The 24878-nt window shown below is 40.2% G+C and overlaps 1 protein-coding gene across 1 annotated transcript in view; it reads left to right on the forward strand.

Annotated features, from left to right (window-relative positions):
- LOC122801247 (serine/threonine-protein phosphatase 2A regulatory subunit B'' subunit alpha-like) overlaps positions 1-24878 on the forward strand; it is a 139279-nt gene that overhangs the window by 23913 nt on the left and 90488 nt on the right. Inside the window, exons 5-6 of the mRNA XM_044070800.1 lie at positions 6320-6409; positions 24687-24862. Coding sequence (XP_043926735.1) covers positions 6320-6409; positions 24687-24862 — 266 coding nt within the window. The remainder of the gene's footprint in view (positions 1-6319; positions 6410-24686; positions 24863-24878) is intronic.

The raw sequence follows: 24878 nt of genomic DNA on the forward strand, positions 1-24878 counted from the left end.
CCAGATTCTGTGCCCAACATTCTTTTAAAACTCATCACTGTGTCTCACTTAAGCACCTAAACTGGCTGGAACTACCCAATTTGCTTCTTCTCTCTCAGCTCCAGATTAATCATTCTATACTGTAACAACCTCTCAATTCCCTTAGCCTATCCACCCTAATATCTCACTACTCTCCTACTAGACTACTTCGCAGCTGTGACCAAGACCTACTATGCGTCTACAAACATAGGACTAAAATGGGTAGCAACCTGTATAGCTTTCACCCTACCATTGTATGGAACAAGCTTCCATATCAAATTAGATTAACAAAACAACCAAAACAATTCAAAGCAACAACAAAAGAACAACTAAAAACTCTGGTCCTGCCCCTGTACTCACCCTCCATAAACTGTATCCACCCATAAGTTAATCTTTTCCTGGAACACTACCCCAAATATTAACCTCTACTCCCTTCTGCTCTAGCACATCTATTCCTCCTGGTCATGCCTATCTCTCTTACTAACCTATATTATTTATGCCACAGTTTAACCTCGCTCTCACTATATTCCTCCCCAAGATCATCTCTTAAAATTAGTAAATGTCTATATAGTACTATTACTTAATAACTTGTAAGAGTACTTCTGTCTCAATTTTTCACATAGTCTCTATTACTAATGATTATGTGTAAACATTTGAAACTTGCACAATGTTGTAAATATAAGCAAAATGCTACTCTTATCTGTAAATTGTTTTTTTTTTTTTTTTGTATAATTGTTTCTGGAGCTTTTCTCCCTGGGCCTCTGCTGAAAAAGGGCTACTTTGCTAGCTCAGTCAGACCTTCCCAGTCAACAAATGTAAAATAAAATAAAGTAAAACAAATAAATAAGTAAATATATTAAGGCACGTAAAAGGGCAAACTTTTGTAGGTTTATTGTCTCATTCTGACTATGACGCAGGATACCTTGGACCAATTAATGGCCCAGGCAACTTTACAAGTTAGTAGGTGGAAGTTATGACAAGAGTTTGCCTACTCACCTATCATTTGGGACAGAGGAATGGAGGTGATGTGATGACATAGGCATAGGCAGACTGTTTTATGGCTATCAGGCTGTTTTATGGCTATGGTGGAAACTGGAGCTCTAAACAATAGGTAGACTAGGTAAGTAGAACTTGAATGCTGCTGATGCTTTAGGGTAGGGAGCAGGGAAATGCCTAAGTTCACACCCCATGGTTTACAGTGGACTGTCAGTAGATCACCAGCACATGCAATGTAGAGATTGCCTGTAATATGTACCAAGCCAACCTCTGCAAAAGGGCAGACTTTTGTAGGCTTATTGTCTCATTCTGACTATGACGCAGGATACCTTAGACCAATTAGTGGCCCAGGCAACTTTACAAGTTAGTAAGTGGAAGTTATGACAAGAGTTTGCCTACTCACCTATCATTTGGGACACAGGAATGGAGGTGATGTGATGACATAGGCAGGCTGTTTTATGGCTATGGTGGAAACTGGAGCTCTAAACAATAGCTAGACTAGGTAAGTAGAACTTGAATGCTGCTGATGCTTTAGGGTAGGGAGCAGGGAAATGCCTAAGTTCACACCCCATGGTTTACAGTGGACTGTCAGTAGAACACCAGCACATGTAATGTAGAGATTGCCTGTAATATGTACCAAGCCAACCTCTGCAAGTAAGAATGGTGGTACCCAGGGTCACTTTCCTCCCACACAAAATTGCCAATAGAGCCCCAGCCCAAAGAGGTTAAACACCTGAGTGATGTTGCAAAGGAGGAGTGGAAGCCATACTGCTTCAGAAGTTAAGCACACAAAGTGATCAGTGTCTAACCCATGGGAAAAAATATCATCCACTTGTGTGTGCTTGAAAAGTCAGTTTACAGCCATTCACAGTGAGTCTTCCAGAGACAAGGCACCCTTTTAGTCATATTCTAGGCCGGAAGGCCAAGAATAAATGTAATGTATGTATGTGTATCTGTATGTAATGTCGGTATATGTGTCGGTTTACATACACATGTGTGTGTGTGAGTGTATCTATATGTAATGTGGGTGTATATGGATCACCTTCATTTGCCTGACAGAAATTTCAGGCAGCCCAGTTGCCTGACAGTTCATTTGCCCAACAATTAGAAAAAGGCAAATACAAGGTACGTGTCCTTTTCCCCACAGTAGTGCGAACCTGGAGTTAGAATATATAGCTGGGGGGTGAGGGGGGCACCTACTTTGGTTTTATATTGTCCACTTTGGCTTTTTATTGTTCATTAAAACTAAAGGGTTGCACTACTGTGGAGAAAAGGACATATACCTTCTATTTGCCTTTTTCTAATTGTCGGACAAATGAACTGTCGGGCAAATGAACTGTCAGGCAATTGGGCTGCCTGAAATTTCTGTCGGGCAAATGAACTTTAGGTCAGATGAAGGTGACCCATGTATATATATATATATCTATCCACACAGATATGTATGTATATGTGTATGTATGTATGTATATATATATATATATATATATATATATATATATATATATGTGTGTGTGTGTGTGTGTGTGTTTTATATATATATATATATATATATATATATATATATATATATATACATAGTTCTATGTGGTGTAACATAGTTGTTAGTTGAGATGTTAGGAAAGCTGTTTTGAGGTGCTATGTATGCACAATATAGTATGGTGTGAACTTAATAGTAGTACATGTAGAAGAGCATTTTACAGCAGTGAAACAGGTAGTTGAAAATTTTAATGTGAATCACCTGTAAAGTGCTATTTGAAAGCAAAACCTGTATCTCAAAATGGCAGAAAAGTTTCTGTATTCCCTGATAAGTAATTATGGACCAGGGAACCCTATTTATGTCCATGGTAATACACAAACTTTGCCAGTGTTTTAAAGTAAAACAGCTAAGAACTTCAGTATACCACTCTCAAGCTGATGGGTCAGTGGAGTGCTATAACCAAACTCTGATGTCTTTGGTAAAACTGACCATTGAACAAAATGCTAAGAAATGGGATTGTTTACTTCCCTACCTCCTTTTTTCTTCTGTATGAGAAGTACCTCAGGCTTCAAAAGAGTTTATCCCATTTGTGTTACTTTATGGAAGACATTCACAAGGGTTGCTAGGTACAGCAATGGGGAAAATTGGGAAAAAAACATGTAACCATGAATTACCACATAGGTCGCAGTACACTAAACACTGAAAGTGTGATAAGAGACTTAGGGATACAGGTGGACAGTGGTCTCACCTTCGATAAACACACCACCACAACAGTCAGGAAATCCTTCTATGTGGCACACCTCATCACTAAGGGCTTTTCATCCAGAAAAAAGGAGGTCATTGTCCCACTGTACTCATCCCTCATTAGGCCCATTATAGAATACAATGCCCCACTTGGTATGTACCTCTCAAGACATCTGCAACAACTGGAAAGGCCGCTGAAATACCTCATTAAAAGAATCACAGGCCTAAAGCAGATGCACTATGCTGACCATCTAAAAAAATCTTCAGCTATACTCTGTCACATATCGTTTACTCAGAGGCGATCTCTGCTTAACATACAAGGCTATGTCAAACCCAGAGCTGTTGGACATGCTACACTTAAAGAAATCCCAATCCCTCATAGACACACACTCCAGGGATCTAAACCTTGTCATCACAATGAACATAACATGCTGGAGGGATAGGTTCCTGACCCAGAGACTCCCCAGACTCTGGAATAGACTGCCCGTACATGTCAAGCAGAGCGCCTCTTTGGCCCTCTTCAAAAGGAACCTTGACGATTGGATGGCAGACAGGAAATTCACCCCGGGGATCACGTCAGTTGTCCTGCTAGACAGGGGTCCAGGAAAGTAAATATTGTCGGAAGAAATAGCCAGGGAATTGTTATGGCTAGGCTTGTATAGGCCCTAGGGCCAATAGCCTAGTACCAACCTATGAACCTATTTGAGAAGAGGAGAAAACCCCATCTAGGAGAAGGTAAACCTAACATATGATGTAGGATACTGGAGTCTCAAAGAAAAGCAGTAAGTGAAGAAGTGAAAAAATGCTTAAACTAGGAGATGTTTAGGAGTCATTAAGTGAATAGAATAGTCCAATTGCATTAGTTCCTAAGCCACATTGTTACATATGATCTTGTAGTGATTTCCAAAAAGCTGAATTACTTACATAAATTTGGGACTTCTTCAGTGCCCCGAGTGGATGAGTACATAGAAGGAATAGGTAAAGCAAGACTTTTGGCCACTCTAGATATTACCATGTGATACTGTCAGATTCCCTTAACTCCTTAAGCTGAAGAAAAGACACCATTCTCTACCCCAAATTCCCATTTAGTTATTCTCTCTTCCTCTTTGGAGTGGGTGTAGCTGCTGTTACTTTTCAAAGGCTCATGGGTAACGTTCTGAATCCTCACACTGAGTACTCTGCCATGTATCTCAATGATGAAGTCATTTATTCAGAAGATCGGGAGTCACATTTTTCCAAAGTGCAAGCCATACTGGACTCTAAGACAGGGGAACATTTTCAGTTAATGCTGTCAAAAGTAAACTTTGTATGATAGAAGTACTTAGGGAATATGATTTGAAAAGGGTTAACCAGACCCCAGACTGACAAAACAGAAGTGATCAAAAACTGGACTACACCCAGGTCCAAACAACAAGGATTGAAGGATTATCTGGTTACTATAGAAAAGTTCTTACTTGACTTGGCTGCTGTAATCTGTTCTCTGATAGACATTATGAAAGGTTAGGAGCCTATTCAGATAAGGTGAACTGTAGCAGCCTATGCTACTTTTAAACACCTGAAAAACATTGGTGTTTAGAATGTTTAGAAACTGTCTTGGTTGCCCCTGACTTTATAACTTTATGTTCTACACACCTTTGCATCAGTTGGACCAGAGTTATCAAGGGAAGTAGGTGATAAAGAACACCCAATCTGCTACTTAGGAAAAAAGTAAGTAGTACTTATACAAGATATTCTGCCATAGCATGAGTCTCACTCACTAAGTGGTATATTACTTATTAGGATGCAGCTTCACTGTGGAAACTGGTTGCACACCCCTGCCAGTGGTTATACAAACAATGAGGTATAAACAATAAGCTATAAAGGTGCTCTTTGATTAAATTCTTTGCTGTGATTTACATCACTTTTAATATGGAAAGTATTGTTGTTGTTTGTCTTTTGGCTTTTCCTGGTTAGGGGTCACCACAGCGGAACTCTGGTCCGCTAATGATTGGTAGTAGTTTTTTTTTTTTATAGTGCCAAGTTGCCAGCCCGACACCCAACCTTCAGCGAAAGCATGCCCATTTACGCATGTCTTTCGGAGGCCACTCGACCGCGGGGAGGACATACAGACTCCACACAGAAGGCACTCCAGCCGAGAATCGAACAGGAGAATCTCTTGCTCTGAGGCAACAATGCTACCGCTGTAAAACTGCAGCTTTTTAATATGGAAAGTATAAAACTACATATTGCTTGTTATTGCTATGTATAACTTTGGTCTGATGAAGTTTTGACTAGGGCAAAAGTGCTCATATCTTGTTTAAACAAGCAATCAGTACCAGCTTGAATCCTGTTTTCTTACCTTGCTGGGGTTTGTCTGCAGTAACCAATAAAAATGTCTTTTTAGGGTAGTAATTTAAGATAAACTATTGGACGGGAAAGTGGAAAGGAGCAAATTAATGACTAGTCAAGAATGACAACTTTCCAATTAGAATTAATTTTAACTAGTATGTAATTTGGATAAGGGACATAAACTATTGGTGGAATAGGTGTTTTTGTACCAATTGGTGAGAGGAGTTTGTCTGCAGTAACCAATGAAAATGTTTTTTGAGGGTATTTTAACTTACTGATTAAACAATGGATATCTGATGAAGTCCATAACTTAATGGATGAAAGCACTTCTGTATTGTATGCCTTTTACTATGGAAGGTTCTATTCTTCTTGGACTTTAAAGGTGATTAAAAATTTGGATTTACCCATTTTGGATTCTGTGCCATGGATTTGTCTTGTTTCTTGGTTTGCCTAATTCAGACCACTCATTTATTTGGTTTGTTGTGGTGTTGTGCACCATGACCACTGCATACAAGACTGAACTTGACCATGAATGGCCTGTAGTAAGATCCAAACCGTGCAGTATAATGTTTGGGTAAGGAATGTAGATGGAGGGCAGTGGTGCATGGTATAAGCATTAATGATCGTCAGATTTCAGTGCTCTAAAACAGAGATGTGTTAGTGCAGTGTGTCAGTTAAAAAACATTTCCTTTCAAAGATGTCTTTTAATCCTGGAAGTAGTAATATGGATTACAGTATTGTTTAATAATGTTTCAGGGGAAATGCTGTACAAAGGGAAGGTCGGATGAGTTATGCTGATTTTGTATGGTTCCTTCTTTCTGAAGAAGATAAAAAGAACCCTACAAGGTAAGTTAGTGTTACATATAAGAAATCAAACAGGCCAAGTTTGTTTATATATTTTAAATATTTTTCCATCAAAGACATGCAGCCACATTCAAGATGCTTGCAAAAAAGGTATTTGCTAGAATATATTTTTATACACACTGTCACATTCACTTGAAATTCTCAGAAGATAGATGGCTACAGATGGTTTAAAAGTGTGTCAGTCTTTGTCACTGCTAATGGTAATGTTGCTATAACATCGTTTGTTGACATTCTCACTGATTTGAATTGCAAGATGAAAAAAAATACTTTGTAAAACAGCACCATGTTGTCTGCCATCACATAATTTAATTTCCAAAATATACACCAGTATCATATTTGCCATGATTCATTTCGGAAGCATTGCTCTTTTTTCTGTTTCCCCAGAAGAGGGATCAAAACCAAAAAGAAAAAAAACAGATTAGTAAGTAATCTGATTATGTTTTGGTAGGAGCAACTTTGGATCCCTTGATAAAGTTTGTTTGTTTGGACTTTCTTTCACCTTCTTATTAAATTCTGGAAAGTTCCTTGAAACATTTGGTAACCAAAAGTGCCGGGACCAAGTCCAGTATGACTCTCAGTGGTGGAGAATGTGGAAACAACACAGTAATGCAAAACTGTTAAAAATAAATAAGAGAAAAGGTATGACCCATGATGAAAGAAACAGGACTATATGAATGCTGGCCTTAGGTTAGACCGTAGAAAATTCATTGCTCATATGAGTGAAACATAGGGTTTGATGCTGAAGATGGGTAGTCTTGAAACTTGATGAAGGAGAACAAGTCTCAGGCTAATAACATTTTCTGAAGAAGTCTATGAATCCTGCATAGTGTGCATTCACATTGCTGAACAGACTAAACAACCCTTGGTTTGGAAGAAACATTGCCTCTGGAACTGGACAAGGCTTGCAGGTTGCAGGGCAGATCAGTTGTTGTTTTGGCTTAGTCATTTAGCCATGGACTTTAGTACACCAGTTCTGCCTGTCAAGAACTGCTTCTTTAATTTGTTTAAAAAGTCATATTCATCATTTCAGTAATGCTATCTTTTACCTTAGCCTCTACTGCTCCCGTCTTCATTTGCCTTCAGTCTTTCCCAACATCAATGTCTTTTCTAATTAATAATGTCTAAACGTTAAGTGGCCAAAGTATTTGAGTTTTAGTTTTATCATCAGGTCTTCCAGTGAACAGCCTGGATTTGTTTCCCTAAGTATTGACTGATTTGATCCTGTAGTTCACAGAATTTAGAAAAGTTTTCTCCAGATTGATTTAACAGGTCTATATTAGATCAGCGAACGCTTAAAAAAGCGAATGCTGATTGATCGAACTTATGTAAGCAAATGTTTAAAATATCGAAGCAACAGAAACCCAAATTATTTCCTAGGGAAAGAATTCAGTTGTCCGTTTCTGTTGCTTCGGTATTTTCAGTGCTGTGGTGGAAAGTTATGGGTCGGGTTCAGGTAAGTGTGCGATTGTGTGGATGTGAGTGTTAGGGTGGGTTAGGGCGCGGGTTAGGTATGTGTGCGATTGTGTGGACGTGAGGGTTAGGGCAGGTTAGGTGAGTGTGCGATAGTGACGGACCTTAGGGTTAGGGTTTGGGTTAAGGTAAGTGGATAGTGGTGTGTGTATAGTTTAGTGTAAGGTTAGGTGTCAGATTTTAGGTGTATGTGTGTGGATTGCTGTTTGTTTGGTGTGCTTGTGTTGTGTGTATGTGTTTTGGATAAGTGATTTTTTTCTCTAGGAAAGAAATCGCTGTTCTGACAGTTCGAGATTGTAAGCTTTCGCTAACATAAGTTCGATCAATCACAAGTCCATCTCTCACAGCCATATGTTATTACTGAGCAAAACATATCTCATAGCATAGGTAATAGTTTCAAATAAACAGAGGTAAATGCTATATATGTTTTAGAATTTTAAATAAAAGAAACTGCATTTACAAGAAGCAACAAATGTGGCATTTTATTAGCCTCTTACTCTGTGCAAGTAATGAAAAAAATATTCCAAACTGTTTTAGAAGAAAAAAGATTGTTCATACTTCCTACCAAGAGCCATTGTCTGTACACCCAAGTAAATCTACGATGCGTACCCAAAACATTCACCTGTGAGTCTCCACTTCAACTGGAATCATTCCTGCAACAAAATGAAGGTGCCACAGTAAGCTCACTGTCTGAAGGAGGAGACAGTGTAAACATCCAGACTGTTTCAGCCGAACAGTATTTGTTTTCGCTGTCCCAGTAGAAAGTCCCATAGAAGGAAAACCGTGATAAAAGTTAAGAACATAGCATACAAGCCTCAACATCTGATGTCGGCAGATTCATGTCAGTCAGGCAACAGCAAATTGCTTGAATGCCAGCCGACTGAGAGGACCATCATCATCAACACCCTTTTTCTCATTTTTTTACACGAGGTTATGGTGTTGTGCCAACTATTACCATCTCTATTCAATGACTGTCACAGGTCTGTCACATCATCCATCCACCTCTGTGCTGGATGCCATCATTTCCTCTTGCCTTCGTCCTGTCTGTCCCAAATCTTCTTCGCCAGATTGTCTTCTGCTTTTTTGCAAATATCCAAACCAACCTTTTCTGCAGGTGGAGCAAGTTTGGTTTCTGCTCTTATATCTTCGGTCCTTCATCTCTCCAACATGTGCATCCTGCCACCCATCTCAGGCACTTCATCACCTCTAGCTTCTTTATCTGTTCTCCCTTTGCTGCCCAGGTTTCTGTACCATGCAGTAGAACTGATCACACCACTGTTTTGTACACCTTACTTTTCAGTTTCTGTGGCATCCTTCTGTCGCATACTACACATGACACACTCTGCCAGTTTGCTGCAGCCCCTCTGATTCTAGCTTTGACCTCTTCATTCAGACTTCCCTTCTCCTCAACCACCCATCCCAGGTTCTTAAAGCTGTTAACCTGTCCCACTGTTTTCCCTGCTATCATAATTTTCAGCTTCTTCTGATTTCCCTTCATTTGCTGCCATTACAGCTGTCTTATCTGTCCTCAGTTTCATACCATGTTCCTTCAGACTTGTGTTCCACTCCCCTATTCTTTGCTGACGTTCTTGCTCAGAATCTGCCTGTAATGCCACATTGTCTGATCACAGCAACTTTGTTGATCAGTCCCCTCCAACTTGTTTGCTAATGTAATACATCACCAGTAAGAAGAGCAATGGGCTCAGAGATGAACCCTGATGCACACCCACTCCCACTGGGCATGCTCTGTGAGACCGAATACTGTTCATACTTGAGTTATTGGATTTTTGTACATAGCTTGCACTAATTCCAATGTTTCTGGGGCTTTGAACTATTGCATGACTCCCCAAATCCGCTTTCTTGGGACCTTGTCATATGGTTTCTCCAAGTCTAGTTTTGCCCAGTTGGACTGTTTCTTCATCTCCAGATTCTTCTCACCTATCTCTGTCACTGCTAATATTGAGTGATTTGGGCTGCATCCTGATCTGAATCCAAATTACTCATCTCCCATCTTACTTTCTCCTACTCTGCATATCCATTTATTAATCACCCTTTCCAGAACTTTCATGCAGTGTGATAGTAGTTTGATATCTCTGTACCACCCACAGTTGTGAATGTTGCCTTTGTTCTTGAACACTGGCACTAGTATGTTTATTCTCCATTCATTTAGGATACACCTTTTTCTCCTTACTGCTATGCGTGTCTTCAGGAGCCATCTCTCCCCTATCTCCTCCAACATCTTTATCATATCTGCTGTGACCTCGTCTGAGCCTACTGCTTTCCCTGACTTCATTTTATATAGTGCTGTTCTTAAGTCTAGGGTGGGCTCCTCCATTTCTTTCATTGTAGGCTGTCTTTTTTACAGTACAGCTTCTGTTGGGTTTTCTTTATTCAGAAGCTGCTGAAAGTACTCCTTCCTTCTGCTTTTAATGTCCTCTGGACTGGTGAGCAGGTTGCTGTTGGCATCCCTTATGAAGGGAGCCTGACCATCTTCTTTGTCTTTGTCTTTGTCTTTGCCTTTGCCTTGAAACCTGATGCAATTTCTTTATGCTATCTACTGACTCACTTTCCAGAAGTGGGTAGAGTGCTTCTGATGCCTTGTTCTTTGCCATTTGCCATTACAACTCATTTCCTCAGTTTAGTGACGTGATGTTTGTTGGTTGTGTTTATCCCGCAGCATCAGTAAACATCCTCAAAAGTGGTGATCACTGGGGGATCTGTTAAAACTGGGCAGGATGTTTATTTTCCCACCTTCTTGCCCTACACATAGCCTACAAGTCTCCTATCCAACTAGTTATTTCTGCCTGCAGAAGAACAGATAATGTCTACAACAGAGACTTTCTCTTTATTTATTAACTAAATGCATAGCATAGTCTGGTAAATACTGATGTCCCTTCTTGCCTTCTTTGTGACATCAGTCAATGGGACTTCATCATCTAGGTCCACATTTTATACCATTAAGGGACTAGTTCTGGTGCTGAACAAGACCTTCAGCAAGTGATAGTGAAATGGAAAGCAAAACTGAAGTCACATGGGGCAGGGGTCATGATAACAAATGGGGGAAAGCAGAAGAAACTTAAAAAATTGAGATAGAAGAAAAGGCAGTGGAACAAGCTAACAGCTTCGGGTTTCTAGGATGTGTAGTTGAGAAGAAAGGAAGTCTGAATGAGGAGGTCAGAGGTAGAATCAAAGGTGCTGCAGCCATCTAGGAGAAAGTGTCAAGCGTAGTGTATGGCAGAATAATGCCAAAGAGGTTGAAAAGTTGTACGTGGTGTGACCAGTGCTTTTGTATGGCACAGAAATCTGCTCAGTAAAAGCAGAGCAGCTGAGAAAGCTTGGCTTGATGGAAATAAGGGGCCTGTTGTACACACTTTGGGAAAATGAAGAAATGAGAAAATCCAAGCAAGCCAAAACAGACCCAATTACAGAGAAGGTCAAGGAAAACAGATTACTGTGCATCAGTCAGAAAGCAGAAGACAACTTGATAAACCAGATTTGGGGAAGACAAGAGGAGACAAGGATGTTGAGCCAGTAAATTAACGGATTGTGTAAAAAAAGACCTGAGATAGGCGGGCATGACTGATGAAGAAGGCAAAAGATTGGCTCTGAAAAGATAGTAGTGGTGACAGTTAATGCGACACAAGGAGGGGGCTGATGATGATGATGAAATGGTCGGACTGGTTTCAAGAACCTTTCCAGCCATTACATAGATGAGAGACACGTGGGTAAGTAAATAAAGCAGTGAACTTCTCAGTGAAATGTCCAGCAAGCAAATATGTAAATTACAAGAACTGAAGTAACTCAATATACTTAAAAGGGTCCACATTTTGAATAATAACTGCAGTTAAAATGGTTTCTTACTAAGTAACCTGTCTTACTTGACTGTCGACTTTATTATATTAGATGACCCTCTGTGTCTTTCGTAAATATAGTACCTTCCAGACAGTATGAATACTGGGAAAGGACTGGCCTCATATTCATCTGATGCTGTATAAAAAAAATATTGCTTAGCAGTGTATCAACCATTGAAAATTACCCCCATGTAAGTTAGATGAACACTGGCAGACAACAAGGCTGTGTTTCCCATAAGGTGATCTTAAAAACTTCAGAAGTCATCTAATACTAAAACAGATACTCATCCTGATTTTTTCACCATTTTGTACATTGCTATGCATAGTTTTTAAAAAGTAATCTGACTTTTTATTCCTGAATTAGCTTTTCAGCCTATGTGCCCTTCCTTGGCCGCTAAGCTGCAGATGTAATATCTCAACTGTAATAAACATAGCTATTCAGCCTATGTGCCCTGCCTTAGCCTCTAAGCTACTGATAAAACATCCGCAACAGTTTTAAAAATGAGTTTCCCTAACCAGCACTACTTAACTGTATATTGTGTATAGACATTTTGTACCCAATGTTGGTGAGCTGCAGGTAACACAGAGTGATTTTCCTGGCCGTTGTTTATGTTTGCAATTCTGTTTTTATTATGAAATATACCTGACTGCTCTATAAAATGTATGTACTTGGCTATTCACACCAGAGGTATTTTAGAGTGTTTTTTTCAGGCCGTTATTACTGTCCACATGTTATTTTTTTCATTGCGACTTACAGATGTTCTTCGTGTTTCACTGTTGCAGTCATTACATTTGGGTAATCTGCTGGCAGGTTGCCCTCAGTCGGCCTGAATTCCAAAGTCTTGGGTCCTGCATCCAGAGGTATAAAACAAGCAGCCAACACCATTTGTTTGAGTTTCAGAACCAAACTTTTTCTTGCTCCATACTGATGTCAGAAAAAGTTAATAATTGTATTACTTGTAGGAAGCAAATACCTCATAAGGATTTCCATTTATATTGTATTCCTTGCCTAGGCCCTGATCACAATGTGCCTGGTTGTCGGTTTTGATAGCAATCCAACTACTGGAGTACATAAAAAACACAAAGGAAAGGACAGAGACAGACAATCGAGGTCCAAAAGATACTCAAAGTATTGGACCCACGGATGTATCTCTCTCGAATGGGTCCGGAGCCGCTGAACAGGCACTGGCTTCTGAGGGTGTATTCAGGCCTCAACATTTTTATATCAAACTGATGACAGCTGCAAAACCAAAGACAAAAGCAACTTCTAAAACTAAAAATCCGATGCATTACCCACGTGCACAGGCCGCTATGCCTAAAAAACAGATGATCAAAATGGCTGAAGACCTTATTACCTTGATCAGGGGGTCCCATCCCCCTCCTGATAAGAGGCCTAGGCAAGACACTGATTATGAATCTTCAGATCAGGTTTCTATTTCTTCTGATTCCTCTTCTGATCAGGAATTATCTGTACCTCCCTATGAGGATTCTGATGCAGAGGAGTCTATACCACCTGCATCGCCTCCTGAGGATTATTCATTTGGAGAAACCTTGCATACTTTGAGGGAGCATTTTCACTGGGAGAGTCAAGAGTTTTCAGAATCAAAAAGGAGGCTCAGGGATTTACTTCTTCTCCCTCAACACAGGCCTTTAGCAATACCCCCTGTTTTAGACATTGTGGATGATGTGTTTTCGGAGTCCAGCTTGACCCCTGACTCCTTACCTCCAGCTCCCAGCAAGCCTGACAGATATTACAGGGTCCCCGACTCACATAAATTCTTTTTTAGAAACCCTGCTGCTGATCCTGAAACTATTTCACAGGGTCCAAAGGGAGTTAAGGCCTCAACTGCAAAAAACCCTACCCACTCTGACAGAGATTCAAGGGCACTGGATAGATGGGGAAAAAAAGGTTTATACATCTGCAACCTTGGCAATTGGGGCCTTAAACTGCCAGTTTCATATGCTCAAGTATCAATAACATGTTATGGGATTTCTGAAGCAGAAAATGATGTTGATTTTTGAATGTGCAGAAAATAAGGAATTGCAGGAATTATTGCATGCAGCTGAACAGGTTGGAAAGCATACTTTGCAATGTGGTTTTGATTCCTTAGAGGCCTCCTGCAGGGCCGCAGTTACTGGATCTGTGATTAGGAGGCATGCCTGGTTAAAAGAGCAAAATTTGCCTGATCATGTTAAAGATAAATTACTGGATGCACCTTTACAGCATGATACTCTGTTTGGTATTAAGGCAGAAGAGGTTTTAAAGAAAATGGAAGACAAAGCTAAGTCTATGCAAACTGTGAAAGACTTCTTACAAGTGCAGCCACCAAGATTCAGTAGACACTGGCCTACAAAAAATTGGTCCTTTCCTGTGTCAGACAGAGCTCAAAGGGGCAAATCCAGATGCCCTAAGGGTTCCAGATACCAGGCACAAGATTCATACAGGTCAAAGCAATGGGGAGCTTCTACCTACAAATCTGGAGGAGATAAAGCGCAAACCTACAGAAAACAGTCCCAATGACTTCCCTCTGCCTCCACCAAGCACTTACCTTTTGGCAGCACCCTTAGGGGGAAAATTAGCACTTTTTGCTCAAAATTGGCAGTTAATAACCCAGGACAAGTGGGTGCTAAACATAGTATCACAGGGATACATATTCCATTTCCATACTCTGCCAATGGCAAATGGTTGGCCGGATCTGCCAAAAAATCAATGGGCAGAGGCACACAAACAGGTTACGTCCCTCATGGATATGGGGGCCATTCAGCCAGTACCAGAACAGGAAAAAGGACAAGGTTTTTATTTGACTGTTCTTGGTACCCAGAAAGGAGAAGGCCTGGCGGCCAGTACTGGCTTTCTCGATTTTGAACACATACCTGGACATTCCAAAATTCAAAATGCTGAATTTGCAGCACCTTCTGCCCATGCTGGGCAAGAATGCTTGGCTGGTGACATTAGACCTAAAAGAAGCATACCTGCATGTCCCAATAAGGCAATCGTGCATAAGATACCTCAGATTCGAGGCTGGCTTAATGCATTACCAGTTCTCTGCACTGCCTTTTGGCTTATCTACTGCACCCAGGGTCTTTACAAAGTGCCTGGCACCAGTAATTGCTTTTTGCAGACAAAGTAGTATGCAAATATATCCTTACTTAGATGACTGTCTCATTCAAGCAGAGAACAAGGACATTCTTCTTCAACACCTGGCATTTGTGAAAAGGCTTCTAACATGCCTAGTGTACACAATAAACAAAAATAAATCACAACTGGTACCCTCTCAAAAGATAACATTCCTGGGTGCAAGCTTGAATACAACTGCCCAGATGGCTTACCTCACACCAGACAAAGGCAACTGACTACTTACTTCAAACTGATGGCAACAAAACCCCAGTTATCTGCAAGACAAACTCTGCAGGCTTTGGGCTTCATGGCATCCTGCATCCTACTGATTCCATATGCAAGACTGCATATGAGGAAACTTCAGTGGTACCTAAAAAGTTTATGGAGTCAACATTGTCACAGTCTGGAAACAATGATTCCTCTCATTCCCTGCCTACAACAGGAGTTTCTATGGTGGGCAAAGGCATGTCACCAAAACATGGAACGGGCCTTCACTCTACCCCCTGCCAGCCAAACCTTAATAACAGATGCATCACATTATGCCTGGGGGGCCCACATGGTGGGAAGATGCATTCAGGGCATATGGACCCCAAAACAAATGCATCTACATATCAACCAAAAAGAGATGCTAGCTGTTCAAAATGCCCTGACAGCCTTCAAGGACTTACTTCATCCAGGACAACTACTGATAAAGACGGACAACACCATGGTTATATGGTATATAAACAAGCAGGGGGGCACGCACTCACACCCCCTTTGCAGATTAGCCATGGCATTGTGGGACACAGCTTTGATTACCAAATAGATCCACAGGTCTTCAGCATGATAACAAAGAAATGGGGGAGCCCAGACATAGATCTATTTGCCTCTCCTCACAATTATCAATTGAAAAGATTCTGCACAAGGACTTATCACAGACAAGCATGGAAAGTGGGCACCCTATCCTTCAGTTGGAAGAACCTATCAGTTTACGCCTTTCCTCCTCTGCCTCTTCTTCCCATGGTCCTACTAAAAGTCAGAGAAGAGAAACCAAAGATGATACTAATTGCCCCGGACTGGCCCCACCAATACTGGTACCCAATCCTAAGGATCTTGTCTCAATACCCAGCTTGGACCTTACCTCAAAGACCTCAACTACTGTCCCAGCAAAACAATCAGATCCTGCACAATCAACTCCAGACACTCAACCTCGCATGTAGTTATACAAACATCACCTCTCAGTAAAGCTGTGATGGATGTCAGTTTGGAAGCCAGAAGACCTAGTGCTAGAAAATCTTATGCTGATAAATGGAAGAGATCCTGTGCTTGTAATCAAGCACAAGGAACTGATACAGCAGAACCAAATATTCCTTAGATATTACAATACTTGACTGAGATGCTTGACAAAGGCCTATCTTTCTCATCAATTAAAATCCATGCGTCTGCCATTTTAGCTCATTACAATACAGAGCCACCAATCTTTTCTCATCCTTTACTAAAGCAGTATCTTAGAGGAGCCAAAAATGTAAGGCTTCCTAGAAGATCACCAATACCTGCATGGGACCTCAATTATGTGTTGGAAAAGCTCACTCTGCCTCCATTTGAACCAGCTGCAACTGCTGATATAAAGTTCTTATCATGGAAAACAGCTCTGCTACTAGCAATTACCTCAGCAAGAAGAGTCTCAGACCTGCAGGCCCTCATGGCTGTGGAGCCTTTTATCATATTTTACCCAGACAGGGTGTCTCAGAGGACAAATCCTACATTTAAGCCTAAGGTGGTTTCCAGTGTGGCTCTTAACCAAACTATTCATCTGCCAACCTTTTACCCAAATCTGCAGAACAAGGGGGAGAGAATTCTGCATTCCTTGGATGTACACAGACAGCTAAGATTCAACTTGAGCAGGACTAAAGCTCTAAGAAAAACTGAGCAATTACTAGTTGACATATGCTGCAGGATCAGAAGGAAAGGCTATTTCAAAGCAGGCTATCTCAAAGTGAATAAGCCACTGCATTCGTTTCTGCTACTTACACCATGGCAAACCTGTGCCCAAGGGTATTAGGTCTCATTCCACCAGAGCTGCAGCTACTTCAGCAGCCTTTCTCAGAGGAGTACCAACCAAAGACATTCTAGAGGCTGCTACTCTGTTCACACCTTTATAAAGCATTATCATTGCCTCTCTTCTCTAAGTCCAGGGCAGGCTTTGCCACTGCAGTTCTGCAGGGCCTTATAGCCGCACCTAATACTATTTAGCTCCAGCCTCCCATCCATAGTTTTGGGATTCTACCCAAATGTAATGATTGCAACAGTGAAACACGAAGAACATAGTACAGTTGTGTACACTTACCATAAATTTAGATGTTCAAATGTATTCACTGTTGCAGCCCAGGTTACCCGCCCGCCATCCCCCTTTCATTCTGGAGTTTATCTTTCCTTCTCTATCTTCTACAACCTATGTGGTGTATTTGCTTGTAGATGAAGGTAAAGTTTATATTGATGCATGTATATATAGTTTTTAAATATATATTTTTGCTACCTTTTTGGGGGCACCTGACATCTGGGGCAAGAAAAACTAAAGAAAATGACGTTGGCTGCTTGTTTTATACCCCTGACGACCTGATGTCATGGAAGAGGAGACAGCAACTGATGCAGGACCCAAGACTTTGGAATTCAGGCTGACCAAGGGCAACCTGCCAGCAGATTACCCAAATGTAATGACTGCAACAGTGAATACACTCGAACATCTACATTTATAGTAAGTGTACACAACTGCACTATGCCTGCTCCATATATGTTCTACACTAAGCTATTGATGCCTCTGGCTTACTGTATCTCATTTTTAGTGGATTGGTTTTTGTCCTGCATATTTAGTTTACATACTAGTCTATGCTGTGCTAAACTATAATGTACCTAGATGTTGTCTACTGATTGTTCCTAATGTGCTATAATCTGCAACTGTATTGCATAAACCATAGTATAATGCCTTTGAGTGTGCTGCATTTCCTTGATTAATTGTTTGTATTGATACTTTCCCTCCTGCTCTCTCCTTTCTACCCACCTTCTCTTTCGGATAGCTCACTTCGACTGATGTAATTATTCCTTTTTTCTCCCCCTCCCTTTCTTTTGCTACTGTAGTTTTGTTTTCTAGGTATAAAACTGCTCTTTGTGTTCCTTTTCCTTACAGTGTATCCCTGCTGAATCACCTCCACCCCAGGTGCCTCCCAGTTCTCTGCTTGGAATCCCTGGCTTCCCACCCTTGAATGGACAGCATATAAGAACTCCTGCTGTGCTTCTATAACATCCTTGCCTCCCCAGGAATTAACTTTGAATGTATGTACCCTGTTATAAACAAACTGTAAATTAAAATTGTCCATTAGTACAGCAACCTGGTGAGCAAAAGCTAACAGTCTACCCTAGTTTTAATCCTCTCTCTCTACCTTCCTGGTCACTTCCCCGTTTCCCCTGTGTCTGAGGCCTACCTTCATAATTACCCAGTCTGACCACTAGGTAGCAGCATTTCCTGCTTCTTTCTACACCCCTATGTATGCCTACACTACCTTAACCTAACTCTGTCCTGTTCTAATAACCAGATTTAGTCAATCACTGTTTTAAACCTTCTCTGCCCTGTATAGCCCCTAGCTCTTGTGAAACATTATGCTTCCTTCAGCTGTAATACTGAGTGCCTTTACTGTAGTCTCCTTACCTCAGACCTCTTCTCACCATCACTGATACACTTTTCACCTCCTCCTTGACTCTACCTGCTCCGTTTGCCCTGTGGGCTCTCTCCGTTCCCTTACCCTGCCCCCAAATCTCACCCACCCCAACACCTCTACATTTAATTCTACCCTTTCTCCTCCCACTAATCCAAACTACCCAATAGATTCTCCTTCAATTTACACCCCACCCCCTACACTAACTACCTAATTACCCAATTAAACCTTTTCCCTCTTTACAACTCCCCATCTCTTCCTCCTATATAAACACATTCACACTCTCTTCTACTCCCACCTTTTTAAACTCCCCTACCCTGGTTCTTTTTAAATTCAATTAAATTACTTCTCTGTCACCATCCCCTTATCTCTCACCTGCTTCATCCCCTCAAACTATACACATTAAACTACATGTGTTCCATGATACTTTCCTTAATTTTCTACACCCTCCATGCCCCCTGCTGCCTCCTTGTATTCCTAATTCCCCTATGTTATGCCAGCTCATACTCCTCCTATGTTCCACCTTTCCGACTTTCATCTCAAACTGACATATTCACCAGTTTTCTCCCATATTCTTTCTCTCATTACTACCACATCTCCTCTTCCCTTATTCAAACCCACCCCTTGCATCTATTCTGTCCTAAAATGATCACCTCTAAAGCCAAAATACTTACCTCTAAACTAATGTTATTTCCTCCTAAACTTATACAAAACAAACCCAAATAGCGAGAAACTCCTGCCTTCAACAACCTTTTATTTGCTGGGGATATCCATCCCAACCCTGGGCCAAGCCCCCTTACTAAGAACTCCCCCTTCATCTTTTCCCCCTCCTCCCCTCACAATACCTTAAAAGTCTTCACTCTCAATGCTCAGTCTCAGCAATAAAATTCACCATTTTCAAGCATGACTAACTCATAACCAATCTGACATCCTAGCCATCTCAGAAACCTGGCTCAAACCCCATATCTCTGACTCTGAAATCTTGCCTAAAGGATTTCATTCCCTCAGAACTGACCGACTAAATAAAAAAGATGGTGGCACTGCCCTTATCTACTGTAATCTTCTTACCTTAATTCCCCTCCAAATTCCTATCCCACAATTCAACAATACCAAACTAACAGTTGGTCTACTAAAAATGAACAAGCAGAAAAATATCTGCATCATAGCCCTTTATATTTCTCCTGATAACATCTCTACCCTCAAAGATATCCTCCTATGGGCCTCATCTGAAATTAATTACGAAACTTATATTCTAGGGGACGTAAATCCCGACTGGAACAAGTTCAATAATCCCTTTCCCACCCTATCCATCAACCTCTATAAGTTCACTCAAGTAATCTTGTCCACCACTTGACCCAACAAAACAAATCCCCCAGGATCTATTTTAGACTGGATCCTAGTCACCCATCCAAACAAAATAACTTACTCTGGTACTATTCCCGACACCATTAGCAACCACCTCCCTGCCTTCATACATCGCTCAACTTCCTCTACCCCCCAATCAGCATCACTACATTCTCACCCGCAACCTTAGCAAGTTCAACCCCTCAACCTTCTCAAATATCTTCAAACAAATAAACTGGCAAATCCTATACACCCTTACTTTTGATAAAGCAATATAACACTTCATCTGTCTTCCTTGACACTCTAAACTCCCTAGCACCAAAAAGAAACAGAAAAGTAAAAGCTAAAACCACTCCATGGCACTCCAAAGATACCAAGCAAATTAGGCTTCAAAGGGACAAAGCCTGGAAGCTTTACCATAACAACAAACTGCCCAAATCCCTGATCGAATACAAACAACTCTGTAACCTTGCAAAGCAACGCATCACAAAGGACAAAAAAATCCTACTACTTTAAACTACAGTCCAAAAATAACAATAACCTCAAACATTTCTGGAAATCCATAAGCTCCCTTCTCAACCCCAGCTCCAAGAACAACCCCTGCCCTGACCCATGTATATCCGACCTTGAACTAAGCTCCAAATTTAATTTAATTCATTTTTTATTGAAAATATCTCCAACCTGACCAAGACCTTCCCTAATAATAATCCATCCAACCACCATTCCTCTTCCCCTAACCACCCTGTGTTTGAGCTTAAGCCAGTCTCTACTAATCTCATAAAAGGACTCCTATCCAAACTTAAACCTTGCTCCAATGCACCTGATAATATTCTCTCCTCCTTCCTAAAATGCGCAGCCGACAGTATTGCACTCCCAATTAGCATCATAATCAACAGATCTATAAAGGAGTCATATGTACCCAAACTATGGCATTCTGCTTAAATTCTTCCTCTCCACAAAGGTGGCAAGAATACTGACATCTCAAACGTCCAGCCCATTGCTCTGCTCTCTCCAATCTCCAAAATCTTAGAAAAATGTATCCATCTCCAACTCATGCCTTACCTAACCTAAAACCAATTCATAACATCTACCCAGCATGGCTTCTGCCCTGGCCATAGCACCATAACCACTCTACTCTCCTTCTTAGAAACTGTCAACCAAGCCCAAGATTCAAGTCATTTAGTTTCCACAGTTCTACTTGACCTTTCCAAGGCTTTTGACACTGTTTCCCATAACCACCTTATCTATCATCTATCCAACCTACATCTTGCTGCAAACACTGTCACCTGGTTCTCTAGCTACCTGTCAGAGAGATCTCAGGCAGTTAAATGGAAGAGCACCATCTCATTTCTTCCTACCCCAACTGGCGTCCCTCAAGGGTCCATCCTCAGACCAATGCTCTTTAACATCTTTATCAATAACCTTCACTCTGCCATTCCTTATGCCAAAATCATTCAACATGCAGATGATTCTACGATAGTCTGCTCTGCCTCTAACCTCCCTGAACTACTGACTAAAACCCAAGCTGCTTTTTCTACTACTGAAAACTGGATGCAACAAAATCACCTGTCTCTAAATGCAAATAAATCTAAACTTCTACTTTTCTCTCTTTCCAAGACTTTCTCTTTTGAAAAAATTCCTTTAAAGTCCTCAGCCATTCCAACTCTCCCATTGAAGTAGTTCCCTTTGCAAAACTTCTTGGCATTACTGTTGATGAACACCTCAAGTTCGATATCCATATCCAACAAAATACAAAGAAAACCCACCAAAAGCTAGGTATGCTTTATAGGAACAACCTCTTTCTCTCAAACTCCACTAGACATACTTTAGCTACTCCTTACCTCCTCCCATCCCTGTTATATGGAGCCCCTCTTCTAACTAACCTGACCACCACCAACACCTCTAAACTGGAAAACTGCTATAACAAGATCTCCAAATTTGCCTCCAGATCCAAAAACCCCACCCATCACTGCCATGCCCTTAATTCTCTAAACTGGCTAGAACTCCCAAATTACCTAGACTACCTCCAACTTACCACAGCACACAGACTTGTATTTCACCCAAATAAATGTCCAGCTCTAACAAACATCCTGCCCCCCTACACCCCCAATAGACCTCTTAGATCTGAAAATCAAAACCTAATTACTGTCCACAAACCAAAACGGCCTGCTGGCCAGCTTCTCCTCTCTTTCTCACTAGGCAATAAATGGAATTCTCTCCCTTCCACTCTTAGGACAATAACTAACTCAGAAAACTTTAAAACCCAGCTTTTCTCTTAGTTGCACTCCAAATGGATATGCACCTGCTTTCACCCTGTCTAATTCTTTCTAACCACTACCCTAAGGACTTGGCTCCTAATCTCTCTAACACCCCAAAAACTAGTTCCCTGAGCTGTCTCTAACTCTCTGCAATTCCTTCTGAAGATTCTATATCTATCTTGTAAATATTGTAAATAGCTTCTTATATCGAATGAATGCATGTAAACTGTTTCCTTACTTCAATCGATTGTTATGTATAATGTTACTGCACTTCAATTGTTATGATGTTATTTCCTAAATGAATCTCCACAGTACAGCTTTCCAGATACATCAAAATTGTCTTTTGTCAAATAAGGCTGATACAGAAAGTTCATTTATGTAAACTGTACTTTATTTTTGTAACTTACTTACTTACTTTTGTATTTTTAATGCTTATGTTATACTTGGAGCTTTTCTCCCCGGGCTTCCACTGAAAATGGGCACTCATGGGCCCAGTTGACTTCCCTGGTCACCAGACTGAAATAAATATGTATTTTGTTTTAGTTACTAAGAAATTACAACATTGGTATAACTGTGGTATGGCATCACGCCAGCAGGAAAACTGAATTTTATATAGGGCCTGTACCAGAAAAGTTATAATTTTAATGTCTATCAGCCTATTTTACATGATTGCAAAAATAATTACCTTTAGAGTTAAACATTTCTTAACATAATGCATATAAGTGACTGATGCATATGAAAATTGCTAGATACTTTTTGTAGTAATATTTTATTAGACTATATTAAATTGACATTTTAGAACAATGTTCCTTTATTTACCTTTCATTTCCAAGCTAATTTTTGATAATATTTGATATCCATGCCCAATTTTCCTGTATGACTTCAGCATTCTTTTGAACATGCTTTACCTATGTGTACCTTATAATTGATTTTAATACATTTACTGTTATTTCTGTTACTTAAAAATGCTGTTTTGCTCCACATTGTAATGTGTTTTAAGTGGCCAACATAGACAGGCAAGCATACAAATGTATACAAAATTCCGGCTATCTCTCTAACTAAAAATACTTCAAAATATGATGCAACACTAGCATTATACTCCCCTTAAGTTGTGCTGAATATTTCCTTTGTTTGCATTTTTTCTTTGTGGAAGGTCTATATCACATTGTCAAACTTTTATTGTATCGAATAACTAATCAATGAACCCTAATTGTCGAACTCCCTATTCAGCGAACTACCTAAACATCGAATTGGAATTCACTGAAATATTTTAGTCGGCCCCTGCACCCCTCCCCCACACCCTCTGCAAATTAAATATACCAACTCCGAGATCACACTACAGTGAGGTAATGAGTAAATCATAGCCAGTTGGCATGTAAATCACACATTTTTTTCAGGATGGCCAACTAAAACAGTTCTATGAATTTCAGTTCCGTGGGGGAATATAGCACCACATGAACTATAAGAAATATTTGTTAGAAGTCCATTATATCATGACAGCCAAAAATGCAGATTAATGTAAGCTGGGTTACTTGAGCCATATTCCTTTTACAGTTTTTATATTTGTAATATACCACAAAAATGAACATTTCACCTTGCATATTTCAACAATTACCAGTATCCTTTTAGTGTACTTTGTAAGTAGATATATAAGCTGGCATTTAACACAATGTAGCTACTGACAAGCACGTGGCAGTGTTTGCATGGAAATTATTACTATTGATGTTGACTTGTGCATAGTAAAGTTTAAAGATGCTTGAACTATGCATAAAGATGATTTTAAAATAGGCAACACTCCTTACAAAAGAAAACTGCAGTATATTCCGTTATAGCTCTGTCACATCACTAACTTACATTAATTGTCTGCATTCACTTTATCGTGTTATTTTCCAATGTAACCTCACAGGAGGTTATAACGCAAGTCTGTAAATAAACAGCATGAATTTTTACTGTTATCAATTTTTGGAAAACGTTCTTATGTAATAATGAATGTTTTATCAATGTTAATAGGTATGATTTTTAATTAAAAATATTTTTAAGGGTTAGACAAGAGTAGAATGTATGCTTATATGTGTAGCTGTTTATGTAAATGCAATTTATTATATGTTTTAAGTGTATTGGATAGGTAAGAGTTAAACAGTTAGTAGCTGGACTTAATTAAGCAAGCTCTCCTATAGGCTAACAACTGTATGAATTAATTTAAAAAGAAGGTAGGTTAGTATAATGACTTTTTTGTGAAGGTCTGAAGAAGTGGTGTTTGTGACCATGAAAGCGCTAACCATATTCACTGTTTCAACCAGTTATTCTACTATTAAACCTGTTTTTGGATACTTCATCAAGAGTCTGACTCTTTGTTGCTGCTGGTTGTCATGCTGGATGGTGTTGTGTATATTATAATGCAAGTCTGTGTCTTGTTTATGTAGCCATATCATCAAAGAGCAACTAACTATAAAAGAAAGTAGCTGTTTAAAACAAATGTTTGTGATGAAGATGTGTAAGTCATTATTTATCCTGATGTTTCCGTCCTAGCATTGAGTACTGGTTCAGGTGTATGGATCTGGATGGCGATGGGGTGCTGTCTATGTATGAATTAGAGTACTTCTACGAGGAACAGTGCGAGAGAATGGAAGCCATGGGGATAGAACCTCTGCCATTCCATGACCTGTTGTGTCAGATGCTTGACCTGGTGAAGCCTGAATGTGAAGGTAATACTCATTCTGA

The sequence above is a fragment of the Protopterus annectens genome, chromosome 4.part1 (assembly GCF_019279795.1).
Source record: "Protopterus annectens isolate FY-2018-M chromosome 4.part1, PAN1.0, whole genome shotgun sequence".
Taxonomy (NCBI): domain Eukaryota; kingdom Metazoa; phylum Chordata; order Ceratodontiformes; family Protopteridae; genus Protopterus; species Protopterus annectens.